This window comes from Tupaia chinensis, unplaced genomic scaffold (assembly GCF_000334495.1).
Source record: "Tupaia chinensis unplaced genomic scaffold, TupChi_1.0 Scaffold139767_1, whole genome shotgun sequence".
In the NCBI taxonomy this organism is placed as follows: Eukaryota; Metazoa; Chordata; class Mammalia; order Scandentia; family Tupaiidae; genus Tupaia; species Tupaia belangeri.
In genome coordinates, this window is record NW_006199647.1 from 118,852 (window position 1) to 133,692 (window position 14,841).

Sequence of the window (14,841 nt, forward strand, 5' to 3'; positions counted from 1 at the left end):
TGACACGTCTGGGTCACAGGCAGCTCTCAGTTTGCGCCCTCTCTCACCACACGAGCCAGACACCTCCCTAGATCTCAGGGGCTTCCAGGAGTTGGCTGTTTGGGGGAAAGAAGAAAAAATACGAACACACACACACGCTCAGCCAGACCAGCTCAGAGGAGCCCTGGAAACTTAGCATGAACTGGAACATCATATTGACTTGGGGAAGACCATGAGTCGAAGGCACGGACTCCCAGGAGAGGCACTCCGGTCCTTCCGCTTTGCAGATACGTGGATGGAGGCCTGGGAGGGCTGAGTGCCTGCCCGGCGCCTGTCTGGGTCCATGCGGGATGCGATCTTCCAGTCTGGGCCCACAGGCTGCTGCAGCGCACCATAGGAAACACGCTCTCCTGAGCTTCTGTCACCGTGCCACTGAGGTTACACGCTTGCAGTGTCACCTAAGGTCCCATTTGAAGGGACTGGCTGGGTGATGGCACGGCAGTAACCGTGAGGCAGACCCCCTGAGAAGTTACCGGTTCACATCTGGGGCTCCCGAGTAGCAGGCATAGGCTTGCCCTCGGTCTGGGTCAGCTAACACCCAAGGTGGCCAACACACAGGACCTGTGGGAGTGTGGGGTCCCTCTCACTGTCTCCCTCTCCTTCTCTCCCAGGAAATAAACTTAAGAAAAGATCCCATTTTCAAAGATGTTTTAGAAGCATGCCCTTCGCCAACTGACACGCTACTGAAGACACTTCCCATGACTGAGTCTAGCACTTACTGAGCACCCACTACAGGAGGAGTATGAAGGTACTTCCCATGACTGAGTCTAGCACTTACTGAGCACCCACTACAGGAGGATACGAAGACACTTCACATGACTGAGTCTAGCACTTACTGAGCACCCACTACAGGAGGAGTGTGAAGGAGGCCTATGGATGTCTAAGCTCTTACAAGTGACTTCCAGAAACAGGTAATTCTGGAGTCCGATGGTATGGAAAAGGCACTTGCTGGGTACCTGCCTTTCAAGAAGTTATTGAACTGTTAGTGTTCAGCCAGATGAGAGCAGCCACGGAGTAGCGGGTGCTGGGGAGGGAGTGTGTCATATACGGCATGCCTTTCACCCAGCGTATACCCCCAGAGGGACACGATGACCCGGCACGCAGAGCCCAGGGCAGACTGCGAGTAACAGCAGAGTCCTTGCATTGACACAGCACAGGGCCAGCAGGTGGACAGTGGTTAAGGCTGCATCCCTCACGCTCAGCCGTGCGGCTGGAGTCCCAGAACTGGTGGCTCGAAAGTCACACTGGTGCGTGCGTGCACACGCCCAAGTCCCAGAGGAGAATGGACGCGAAGGGATTGCAGCACAGCCACTTTCCCGAGGGGAGCTTTTGCACCTTCTCACTCGTGAGCACATGCGCTCTCCGGCAAATTCGAAATCAAGTAAATAAGTAAACGAAGCCAACACAAACCGTGTATGGAAAAGTACACAAAAATCAGGACCAGCAGTTAGCGTAATGGCTATGTCGCTGGACTCCCATGTAGTCGACTGCGGTTCACGTCCCGGACCCGGTGGCTTAAACTCACGCCGGGTGCATGTGCGTGCGTGCCCAAGATCCCCAGAGGAGAATGGAGGAGAAGGGATTGTGGCGTGACCATCCCCCCCTGGGAGGTGATTTCTTGCTTTCTGTCTCTCTGTCTCTCTCTGTCTTTCTGGCGAGTGCACGCTCCCTATAGCAAAAACCTCTCAAAAAAAAGAACACAAAAATCGCAACAACTTATAGGACAGAATAAAGACCCAAACTGTGCTGCTTCTAAGAGTATGTTTTTAAAGTCTGAGAAGCAATGATATCAACTCCAGTGAGGCAGAACAAGGCCGGGCAGCAGGGGGAGATGGGAACAGGAGAACAGAAACAGGGCAGGTCGGCAGTTAAAACCTGTCTCTTTTTAAAAGTGGAATTTCCCTAGAGTTCTTGAGAGAAAAGTGGAACCCTGACGTGTTTTTCTTTTACATAAATTAGTGTTTCAAAGTGCCTGAAGGGGGCGTAGGAGACAACAGGCATATTTAATTGCTAACTCAACAAAGGGCGAAAACCCGAGAACCCGAGTGGCACGCCGTCCTGGTCCTGTCCTTGCTTCCTGCGTGTCTGAGGCTGGCTGTGCACACCGGCCTCCACATCCACATGGTTCCCAGCAGTTATCTGCAGCCTGACCCTGCTTGCTGTAGTGACTGTGTGTAAGTTTCCTCTCCCCTGTCTCCCCTTCGGATACCCAAAGCCACCCCGAACTCACCAGGGTCATAGTGCGACCCCGACCCCAAGCACAGCCTTCTCTGAGGCCCCCACCCTGTCTCCCCTTCTCACTGCACAGCGTAGAGATGCTTGGGTGTTTCTGGTCTTTGAGGCTCCTGACGGGAGGGAGCGGGGAGGAAGGGCCAGATGAGGAGGGCGGCTGCAGGGTGCGGTCTTACCTTCCAGGTAAGCCATCTGGGCTCCCAAGTTCAACCACGCAGACACATGGTCTGCAAATAGGCGTTTTGGTTCAGGAGCAGGGAGGGCTGCGTGTTCATCACTTGCCCTAGAAGTGTCCTCAGCACTAGGAAGGCCACCCTGCCTCTACTCGGCTCTTTTCGCAGGCTCATTAAACGGTGTCGCCCACTACAGGGCAGGCAGGGCTGCACAGAGGGCGAGACGCAGGAGGCAGACCTGACCCAACACCCTCTGCTTTCCCGTAGCTCCGGGAGACCCTGGTGCTGACCTTTCAAAGGCCCAGTGATGGGGCTGGGCGGGACATGCAGGGACTTGCGGGGTCCACGAAAGAGGTTCCCAGTCAGGTGTCTAGGCCTCTTCTGGGCACCGGTGTGCACTTGCTGGGAACCAGAGTGGCTGGGACTGGGGATGGGTCAGTATGAGGACTCTGTCAGGACTGCATCTGTCTCACTCCTTGGGGGGCCAGGTGGTGGCACAGTGGGGACACAACTACACCTACAGGGTAGGCCCTGGGTTCACGTCCTGCACCCTCCCTAGCAGTTTGGGGACACATGTGTGTTCGTGATCTGGGTCAGCTGGGACCGGAGCTGACCAGTTCTCAATTCCCAGCCCAGGGAGCCTGAGAGGGTGCCTGTCTTTGTCTCCAACTCTTGTTTTTAATGGAAAAAATAAAGGTTTTTCTAAAAGCGAGTACTCTCATCTTTCCTCAATGAGTTCCAAAGCACCGAGGGGCACGAAGCAAAGGCTCTGGGGTGTCACCTGACTCGTGAGACAAGACCTGGGTCCTCTCTGGGGCTCTCACCTTGCTTGGCGTTGACGTCGGATGGGAGGTGTGCTGGGTGTGATCCTGGAGAAAAGTGCTCGTCGCTGTAGGTGATGAGGGGCGTGAGAGGGTGGACCGCATGGGACGGCTGCACCACGGGCACCTTGTTCGACTGCAACGTAACCACAAGGTTCACAGTTAACACAGGGATCCCGTTCTGGCCTCCTGCCCCAAAGAAAAAGCCACAGCACTGCAGGAACCAGTCATCCACACAACACAGGAATCACCTCCAGACCTGGACGACTGAAACCACCCACCTAGATCTTCGGAGTTCTTCCACAGCAAATACTCAAGTCATGAATGTCCCACCATGAATACCCTATCAGGTGTTGCACCAGGGCTTCTTTAGGGAATTAGGTTGGTCACTATCATTCCTTATGACATGAAGCTCTGTACACACATACTCACACTCATGTTAGGATCATCTCCTGGGGCTGAGTTCAATAGTTACTGGAGCAAAAGTTATAAATGGTAGAAAAGTTCTTTGTTCATTACATGTTGTTCAACACACAAAAAGGGCACTCAATAATAAAACTGTCCAGTGAACAAATAAATAAATAAGTATTGCTAATTTTCAGGGCAAATATTTAAAGAACCCTATAAATCTATAAATATAACTTTTTGCACAGACATCCCTTCAGTTTATAGAACTCATAATTATATTGCCATGCATCTTTAAGAATGTTACGCCATTACTTTTTCGTGTGTTATTGCTTTGTCAATCAAACATGACTTTCCCCTCAGTTCCTTTTCTACTCCTCTCGTATCCACAAGTATTAACTGATAAAAAGGAATTCCCAATTTTGAGTTTGGTTGCATAATTTGAAACCTAAGTTTGTAGAGAAAGACTATTTAAAATGGCTGACGTTTTACATTTAAACATACTTTGCATGTATCATACTTATTTACACATGGATTTTATTATTTAACTTAGAACTTCCAAAATTTCATAGCAGTAACATGTTTTTAAAGGTTCAGGTTATCCGGTTTGACTTCATCACTTTGACATCTGTGATCATTTAGACGGTAGACAAAGTCGAAATTCTTTTTTTTTTTCCATGATACTGCTTACTGAGCAAATCAGTAATGCAAACAAGATTAAGGCAGGTTTAATTTAATTAGGGAACTATTTTTTTTAAGTTCCATAATCTGCCCCCCCAAAGGAAACTCCACATAATTACAGACATGGAAAAGACGATTCTGATCTTAAACCATCTACTAATTAAAGCAGTGTCAGGAAGAATCTAGAAACACTGTGGTAAGAGTAGGCTGCTCTCAGAGAATAGAATGAACTGAATGCAGTAATCCAGACATGCCCGTAGCATGATTTGTTTGAATCAGCGAGACTTACTCAAACAAACATAGATTTAAATAATACAAAGGACATGAACTCGGTCTCTCCAGAAGCGAATATTCATAATTTTCTTAAACTGTGGAAGTGCCTTTACCAGCACACAACATGAGCTGCTAAAACACAGCGGTCACCTGCTAGGTGGTGGGGCTGCCTTGGCCCCGGGCAGGGTGCAGCACCCGCCACGCACACTGATTCTGAATTCCATTTTTATTTTTAACCAATTAAGCGTGAAAATTAGGTAGCTCTAATAGGAAGGACCACACTCAAGAAAGTCAGGAATAATATCCTAGTAACACGTAATTCCTCTTTTCATCATTACATTTCACTATCATTGCAAGCCCTGTCCCTCCAAAAAGAATAAACTTATGAGGGGAGAATTAAAACCTCGCACTTTGGGGACCAGCAGTTAGTGTAATGGCATGTTGCTGGACTCCCAGGCAGCCGACCGTGGTTCAAGTCCCAGATCTGGTGGCTTAAACTAACGCCAGGGTCATGTGCATGTGTGCCCAAGATCCCGAGAGGAGAATGGAGGAGAAGGGATTGCGGTGTGGCCATCCCCCCCAGGGAGTGATTTCTCGCTTTCTGTCTCTCTCTCTGTTTCTGGTGAGCACATGCGCCCTATAGCAAAAACAAACAAACAAAACAAAAAAACAAAAAAACAACCTCACACTTTGGGGGACAACGATATGATTTCCATCATCAATTTTCCCTTTTATAATGATCAGCTCCTCCCTAATGGGAAGCCATGCCCAGCTCCTGGCACCCTTGGCGTTTATTAAACATAGCAGCTCTATCAAGGCCACACGACTTTTCTCCACATACCTTGGCGCAAATACCTACGCACATACTTGTGTAGAAGGTCAAAAACAATCTCCTGACCCATTTCAAGTGTTCCCCAGCACCAGGAACTGGGAATGCTGGAGGAGGTGCCACTGGTTGGGGCCGAGGGGAAGGGGTGCTACCTGGAAGCACAAATCCCCATGCCCACCGCTGGAAAGGAAGAGCATCTCAGCTTCTCCTAGAGCAAGTGCTTGAACTCCCTTTGACCGTCTCCTAGGCGCGTAATTACCAGCACTCTGCAGACATTTCTTACGGTGCCGGTGCCGAGGAAGCCCTACAGAAGCCCGGAGTGCACGCGTGCAAGCCTGCCTGTTTCCGGGGCACCACCTTGAGGAACTGCATTAGCAGGCGGCGTCTCCTCAGTGCCTGACCTACCCCTCCAGGCATACAGCTCAGAATCTGGCGCCGCGAATTTCTGCTAAATTATGCTATCCTTGCTCTCCTCTTAATTTTACGGTTTTCAACACAGATTGGCTTTCCTGTGGGAAGGAGATAAGAAGCTGGGGATTTTAATTTAAGCTCTGGCCTTGTCTTCTATGTGCAAGATGGATAGCGAAAGCAGTACTAGTAGGTGTGTTAGAGCCAACACGGATTATATCCATTTCGGTGGGCAAATAATAAAAGCAATATGAAATCTCAATAATGTGTGTGAGCAGAATTCTAAGGGTTCCCTTCTTCCTCCCGCCAACCGCCTCCACCACATGCACAGACAGACGGAACGGAGCGGGCTGCACCTGCACCACACACGGCCCCGCGGCCACGCGGCACGCCCGGCCTAACTGGGGCTTCCTGGGGTTGCTGCCCTTTGGCTCTCTGAGCACACGTCGGGCGAGGCCCCTGGCACTGCAGCTTTGGTTCTGTTTTCAGACAGGCGGTGCAGTCATTCTCCCTTCCATTCTTCTAGTCCCCGAGTAACAACTGGGGCAGTTCAGGGGGAGAGGAGGTGAGGGGAGAGTCAGCTGACCACCGGAGTCTGCAGACAAGGTGCGCAGCTACATCGCAACGCACAACTAGCCGTGTGTGTGTGTGTGTGTGTGTGTGTGTGTGTGTGTGTGCATGTCTGTGTCTGTGCATGTGTGTCTGTGCGTGTGTGTGCATGTGCGTCTGTGTGTGTGTGTGTATGCATGTCTGTGTCTGTGCATGTGTGTGTGTCTGTGTGTGTGTGTGCATGTGCGTACTCACGCGGGTGTGTGGGTGTGTCTGTGTGAGATCACTAAGCATGGAAAGTGCTCCAAGCATGTTCGGGCACCAATGCCCCGGGCAGATGAGTCTCCTTTGCACATGGCTGAATCCCTGCAGGCCTGGAAGCGGGGCAGACGGCGAGAAAGGCTGTGGGAGACAGAGGACACATACCGCAGACAGACAGAACAAGCAGTCGGAGAGCCAGCATCGAGCGCTAGGGGAAACCGAGCCAGGCGACGGCAGAGGCCGTGCAGCCTGAAGTTCCGCCTCTGAGCACCACGTCGAAGCTGGAGGGAGCCCGCGTCCACTCGGGCCGAGCGCCTTGTGCGGTCAGCCAGGAAGCTGAGAAGCAGAGGTCACCGGGGTGGGCTCCGCAAGAGCGGAGGAGGGCTGACCGGGCCAGCTCTGCGCACGTCTGCCGTCCCCTCTGCTCCCGTCACCATGTGTGACGTGCCCAGTCGGAGGCCAGCCTCCGGACTCCCCACCCACCAGGACCTCTCCTTGTCCTTCCAGCCTCAGGTCCGTCCATCAGCGACACGCAGCAGACTAGGGCAGGCCCTCAGCTGCGTGTAAAGGCCATTCACTGTGGAGGGGCCAAGCCACAGTGCCAGCCAGGAGGCCAGCGAGGCGGCCGTGTGGGAGACACTGGCGGTGGCCACAGACTTCTCCTTCTGTCGTTTGCTGGTGTTCCAGATGTACAATCCAAGCACAACTTGAAAGACGCAGCGGAACACACATCACACCCTTTTACACGAGATGTATGTGTTTACTGCGTGGCGCCCTTAGCTCAGGGAGAACACCGGGCCTGGGCACTCCTGTTCCAGCGAAGCCGTCTTCTCCCCGGTCTTCCTGTAACATGGCGGCCAGGAACACACGTCCATGCCCTCTGGTGCGGGGCCGTCCTAGACAACCGCAGAGGACGTGGCCAGTCTGCGGTGCGAGGGGCCCTGGGGCGGCACGTGTACGTCTTCTGGGCTGGACGGGACGTCTGTCTCCTCGGTCCAGGGAGCCAGACACACGGACGTCGCCAGCACCTCTGCAGGTCCCGCAGAACAGGCGTTCCCCACCGAGGTCTTAGGACTCTGAAAACACTGGCGAGTCAGCTCCTTCCTATAAAGAATGCCGACCCTCACGGTGGACCCCTGTGTTCGTGTTCTATCGATGCATTGGTTTTCCATGGTGCATCATAACACTACCACAGATTTAGCAGCTCACTACGACACAACTTGCTGAGTTTGCGTGAGGCAGGATCCTGGCACGGTGCACCCCAGGTCCCTGCTGGGGGCTGCAAAAGGCCAAGATGACAGATCGGCCAGGTGGGGTTCCTCGCCGAGGCTCCGGGAGCATGCCTCTGCCGGCTCTCCCGGAGGTATGAAACCGGGTTCCTGGGCCTGTCCCCGTGCCACACCCCTGCTGGCTGTGCGGGGCCTGCATTCCTGTCAGCAGTTCCCTCCAGCTCAGAGCTAGAAATAGCCAGCGCTGTCTGTCTTGGGTTTCAAATCTGCGACTTCCTCTTCTTGGACCAGCGGGGGGCGGGCGCGGGGGTGCGTGATCAGCTCACCTGCAAAGCCCGCGAGCGCCTGCGAGGACAGAGGTAAACTCACGCTTCTCATTTTTTCCTCTCCAACAAAACTGACCATCAACTCTTCTGCAGATAAGAATGACATGCCATCACATAGCTTACTTAAAGGTGTAATTATTCTGACTCACACTGCGCATGTGCACGTAGGAGCGGAGAAGGGATTGGGGCATGGCATCCCCCTTGGGTGACGTCCACTTTCTCTCTCTCTTTCTCTGTCTCTGTCTCTGTCTTTGGAGAGTGCACGTGCCCTATAACAAAACTAAAAAATGAAAATCAAGCGCTGGTTTAGTCAGGGCCCGGTTTTCTCACTCGTTTTTATGCAGACGCTGTCACTTCCAGAGCGTGTGCACCCATGCGTGCTGGGCCACCAGCAGTGGCGGTTCAGAGGGGGACATCGCGGTCAGATCCGAAGGTCAGGGACGGGGAGGGTCACGGCAAGGCCGCTCCACCTTAACTGCAGAGCCACAGCTGCAAGGGCTGGGAGGGCAGTCGCAAAGCAGAAGGGAGGGTCAAAATTACTTAGTTTGAAGAAAATTTTAAAAGAACTTGGGATTTTCGTCAACATTTACAACTAACATCATACTTTGGCCAACCGTTGCCTTTTGCGGAACGTTCGAGGATAATCGCGGTTTTATTTGAAGTAACCTCGTACTCCATCTGCGCGACCTGCCCCTCCAGGTGCCTACAGTCATCTACCGCTTTGTCACCTGCCAGCTACTGCCCTGCCCCAGGGTCTGAGGAGATGAGGATGGAGTGGGAACAAGTGCAAGGAAAGACCACGGGGAAGCGAGGACGCGCCGGTGGCCATCAGAGCGTGGACAGCTAGCGAGGAAGACCAGGCGGGGACAGTCACCGGGTAGTCACTGGCTCTAGGGATGCTTTACGCACCCCTAATAATGCCCCCATTTTCAGATGAGGAAACGGAGGCTCAACAAGGTCCCACGTGGCCCAAGGTGGGACAGGCGTGGAGGGCGAGGGCAGGTAAGATTCGGATCTGTCTCTCCCATCGGGGGAACTTTCACCGGGAACTGGGGAAGAGGAGTGGCAGTCAGGAGGAGGAATTCGCTGGGAGCCAAGAGGGGCCACGTTTCCGGAGCTGAGTCCATGAGCACAGGGCCCGGGGCGGCGGTCGGAAGCTACAGGAAGACGGGGGTGGAAGAGAAGACCACGGCTAAGGTGGAGGGCCAGGGTCTCCCTGAGAGCCCACAGTCCGTCACGCCCACGTGCTCAACCAGTTGGTCCTGTCCAAGACTGTCCTCTGGGAATTAGGAGACAAAACTGGAGTCTTTCCAGGATAGTCAAGAGCAGGCGTGGGATCCCGCAGTGCAGAACCGAGCGAGGCGCCCTGGGTGCGGTGACAGCCCGGGTTGGCGGCGACCGGTGGAGGAGGGCTGCCCAAGTGTCTGCGGCTCGTCTGGGCACAACTTCAGGGCGGAAGGACTGGGGGAGCTGAGACTGCCAAGGCTGACTATGTTTTCTGGGTCACGGACCCGAATCCCTGATGAAGCTGCTTATAAATGTTTCCCACACAAACACAGTCACGTGGTCATGGGAGGGGCTGTGGGGTGCACGGGGAGGGCAGGGGACACGCAGTGACGTCACACCAAGGGGGTGTCTCAGCACTCACAGGCAGACGAAAGTCATGATGGTGCAGGTGTGGGGGGACGGCAGTGCCCGAGCCAGGGACGTGGTGAGCAGCCCACGCAGGGCCTGCCACGCAGAGCACAGAGAGAGGACACTCTGCTGCCCCAGTCCACGGAGAAAGGCGCACAGTGACAGTGGCCAACAGCAAGGACCGGAGCAAGGAAATGCAGGGGCTCCAGGTCGGCGGGGGCAGGCCATCTCAGAAAGTTCTCTTCAGAACCTCGTCAGCCAAGGTCCTGGACCATCCTACGGGTTTGCTGGTGCCAGCCAGGGCCCACGCTGGGTAAAGGCTCTCCCTCCCCTGCCCTGGGGGGCCCTGTTTGGAGGGAGGGAGAGGTCGGCACCTGACCCAGCGTGGGGAGGCGGGGGTGGACAGGGTGTGTGGCAGGAACCCAGGTGGAAAGGACGCAGCCAGGGCTGAGGCAGGACCCAGGAACCCCGGGGAGTGGGAGGCTGTGTGCTGGAGCCTGCTGAGGTCGGGGTCAGAGAAGTCCCACAGCCACCAGAGGGGACGCCGAGGAGGGCCGTTTCCACACCGGACCACAAACTGAGGTGCAGAATTCCACGGGGCGGGACCAGCAGCCTTGCCCCCTGGCTGCACACCGAGAACGGCCCTTTACACTCGGCTCCGCGTGACTCCAAAAGGCCTCCCTTGTTTTAACCTGAAGACCATCGATTTTGGTCATAGAGTCAGATGTGACACGTCCGCGGGACAGACACAGGAGTGTCCTGCGCCTGTCCGCCATCCTGCCGCCTGGTTTCAGTCAGGGCCCAGTGCAAGGACCTCTGCGGAAACCCGGTGGGAATGCGGCACTCCAGCCCTCGGATTTCCGCAGAACTCGTTCAGAAACCAAGAGGGCGAAACACTGCAGGTTAATTATTCTGGGGGTGAGTAGGGCTGACAGGGAGGCACTGAGAGCGGGAGGTCAGGAGACCCATCTCCTGCCAGCGTGGGAGTGTGCTGTCCACACCGACCGGCCTGACGCTGCTGCCCGGGCTGCGCCGCGCAGGGTGGCTCTCGAACGGGGGCCAGACTGGGTCGAGCTGCGAAGTGCCTGATTTCAGTCAGTGCACAAAGAATGCAAAATACCTCACTATTTTTATATTGGTGAGATAGTAAAATAACATTACCGATATACTGTGTTAAGGAAAATTCTTCCTGAGAGCAACTTGGCCTGTTTGTTTTTACTTTTTAGATGTGGTTACAGGGAGACTTTAAATGACACACGTGGCTTGCATTTGTGATCTGCGTTTCATTTTTATCAGGCAGCTCCGCTTACAGTTTGAAAACCTGTAAATAGGATGTCCCTTACCTTCTCATACTCCAACCTGACTTACATAACACAGCCATTTTAAACAGGTACTTCGTTATTAACTTTTTTTTTTTTTGCCATATAGCATTTGCACTTGTGGGAGAGACAGAGGCTCGGAGGGAAAGTGAGGCATCACTCCCCAGGAGGGAGGGCATGCTGCAATCCTTTCTCCATCCTCCACTCGGGATTCTGGGCAGGCATGCACACATGTGCACCTGGTGTGATTCTTAAACTGCCAGCTACAGGGTTTGAACCTCTGTGTAGAAGCCCAGCGCCCTGGCCACTATGCCACCTGCTGGTTCCCAAACCAGACATGTTTTTAAACAAATATTCCTTAAAAATAAGAAGGAGAAGAGGAAGGATTAGAAGGAGAAGGAGGAGGAGAAAAATGAGGAAGAAGGAGGAGGAGGAAGGAGAAGAAGAAGGAGGAAGAAGGAGAAGAAGGAGGAGGAAGGAGAAGAAGAAGGAGGAAGAAGGAGAAGAAGGAGGAGGAAGGAGAAGAAGAAGGAGGAAGAAGGAGAAGAAGGAGGAGGAAGGAGAAGAAGAAGGAGGAAGAAGGAGAAGAAGGAGGAGGAAGGAGAAGAAGAAGGAGGAAGAAGGAGAAGAAGGAGGAGGAAGGAGAAGAAGAAGGAGGAAGAAGAAATAGAAGGAGGAGGAGGAAGGAGGAGAAGAAGGAGAAGAAGGAGGAGAAGAAGGAGAAGAAGGAGAAGAAGGAGAAGAAGGAGAAGAAGGAGAAGAAGGAGAAGAAGGAGAAGAAGGAGAAGAAGGAGAAGAAGGAGAAGAAGGAGGAGAAGGAGGAAGGAGGAGGAAGAAGGACAAGAAGGAGGAGGAAGGAGGAGAAGAAGGAGGAAGAAGGAGAAGAAGAAGGAGGAAGAAGGAGAAGAAGGAGGAGGAAGGAGAAGAAGAAGGAGGAAGAAGGAGAAGAAGGAGAAGGAGGAGGAGGGGGAGGAAGAAGGAGGAGGAGGAGGAGAAGAAGGAGAAGGAGGAAGAAATGAATGAATGATTTCTCTTTGTCAAAACTATGGACGGATTTCAAAATTTTTTTCACAAAAATAAACTCATACTTTAATTTCATTCTATCCAGTAATACTATTTTTATGTTCATTTTTGCAGTTACTTATGTGCTTTTATATTTAGCTAAACATAAACTGTTAAAATGAGGAAACTATAGAGATTAAATAGACCTCAAACTCTGACCTTTATTAATCTGATGGTCAGAAAGTTGTATCTATGAAATTGAGATTATGGAGGTTCTACAATTATAGATACTGGCAAGACAAATTTTCTAAGCATATTAACACTCTCATTAGAAAAAAATAAAGCGGATATCAGTTCTATTGACATAAAGGGTAACAAAGATCATATTCTAATCATAACAATATAAATTATTTTATGTTTTTATTGGGGATTAAAGTCTTTTCAAATTAAATCCAGAATTGAAGTCTATTTATTCATAATTTGACATCACTCTAGATGCTGACTTGGTAGCTTATATTTTTTCTCATTTAATGACTCATCAAATACATCACACCATGAATATTTAATAGATGAGAAAATAAAGATTTAAATAAATAAAGTGATTTGCCAGGACACAGAAAAGACAGGAATTAAGCTTATTTTTTCATCTCTAAATGCAGTATTAACTGACAAATATCTTCTTGATAAAAATAAAAGGTTACATCTTTTTATTGTATTGTGATTAGGGCAATTCTACAAGGAATGTCCAATTTCAATATCACATTATATTTTCCTTAATCAAGTTATATAAACTGTCATTTATGTTATTTTATTTTATAGTTGAAGGAGGAATATATACATATATACATATTTATAGAGAAACTATGCAAAATACACAAAGGAGTAAGGATATTAGAAACTTTGTGATCTAATATCGGTATTATTTTTTTCTCTGTAATTTTCGGAGGAGAAGGAGGAGGAGAAGGAGGAGGAGGAGGAGAAGAAGGAGGAAGAAGAAGGAGGGGGAGGAAGAGGAGGAGAAGAAGGAGGAAGAGGAGGAAGAAGGAGGAGGAGGAAGAGGATGAGAAGGAGGAAGAGAAGCAGCAGCAGCCGCAGCAGCAACTGCTCATGGATGAAGAGACGGAAACTCAGGAAAGCTCAGTGGCAGAGCCAGGACCCCACGTTAGTGTCCCACGTGTCACACTGGTGACTAGCCAATACACTGTAACCAAGTATTTCTGTAGGAGTACCATAAAACCGAGACATTTCATTTGATGATGTGAAAAAATTAATAAATGGCGTCCATCTTTTATAGGTCAGAGAGACCCTTAGGAATAACAGCTGGGTCCTAACAGCGGTATTGTGTAACTTGTCAGGAAACTCAGACAACTCGTAAATACCTCACGTGGGCCACCCAGTGGTAGAAAAGGCGGCCGGATCCCACATGGCCAACCTCACAGCTCTAGCCCCATACCCACTGGCTTGAAAAACATGCTGGGAGGGGGAAGGTGGCATGTTGGTTAAGGGTGCCGGACTCCCATGTGGCCGACCACAGTTCAAGTCCTGGACCTAGTGGCTTTTTTTTTCACCCCTCTTTCTTTTTCTTCTGGCCAAATTTTAATTAATTAATTAATTAATTAAAATAATAATAATAATTTAAAAACATTGGTGCATGCGCATGCATGCCCCAAAATCCCAAGAAGAGAATAGAGAAGAGCCTGCAGTGTGGCCATTCCTTCCAGGGGTTGCTTTGTCACCCCCCAACCTGCTGTGAACACACAGCAAATTAAAAGCAAACAAACAAACAAACCTAATATACATTTTAGACTCTTTAGAAGTCATTGATACATTCATTCCTCGAGAGGAGTCCCCTTTGCCATTTCATGTCACAGCACAGGTGAGAATGACACTGTGGATGTCACTACCCACAGGACATGCTTGTATAAATCAAGGAAAAAGAATCTTTGGGTTCGAATTTTAGAAGGCAATCCTGAAAGTGAGTTGAAAGTTGAGGCTGAAAACTTAAAAGGACAAAGCAGAGTATGTAAGCAGGTTCCAGGTAATTTTTCACACCTTGATTCATCTTAAAGCTTCTAAATAATTCAAGCTGGATAGAAAGCGTCCCTTGAGAACATCTGTTTCAATGGTATAAAAAAGAGAAAGCAAAATGCAAAGACCTTTTAAAAGACTTTCGATTCTGCTTGTATATTACAAAAGAGAGGCCTTCTACAGGCTGTGGGAAGCTGGGGTAGCAGGGATAGGGGAAGGGTCCCACTGTGAATATAAAATCAAAGCTAAACTCCATTTTTTTTTTTTGAGAGGTTTTCACTATAGGGCGCGTGCGCTCGCTAGACAGAGAGAGACATAGAGACAGAAAGCGAGAAATCACCCCCCAGGGGGGATGGCCACGCCGCAATCCCTTCTCCTCCATTCTCCTCTCAGGATCTTGGGCACGCATGCACACGCACCCGGCGTGAGTTTTAAGCCACCGGGTTCGGGACGCGAACCACGGTCGACTACGTGGGAGTCCAGTGACATAGCCATTACGCTAACTGCTCGTTCCCTAAACTCCATTTTGTACCATCTATTGTGAACAGGAAATCTCTCTTGTGAATTATTTGTGTTTACATCTTTTTTTTTTTTTTTTGGAGAGGTTTTTGCTATAGGGCACATGCGCTCA

General features: G+C 50.9%; 1 protein-coding gene across 6 annotated transcripts in view; it reads right to left on the bottom strand.

Moving 5' to 3' along the window:
* LEF1 (lymphoid enhancer binding factor 1) overlaps positions 1 to 14,841 on the bottom strand; it is a 118,584-nt gene that overhangs the window by 34,245 nt on the left and 69,498 nt on the right. For all 6 annotated transcript variants that reach the window (XM_006162232.2, XM_006162235.3, XM_006162233.3 and 3 more), the window contains exon 4: positions 3,269 to 3,401. In XM_006162232.2, coding sequence (XP_006162294.1) covers positions 3,269 to 3,401 — 133 coding nt within the window. The remainder of the gene's footprint in view (positions 1 to 3,268; positions 3,402 to 14,841) is intronic.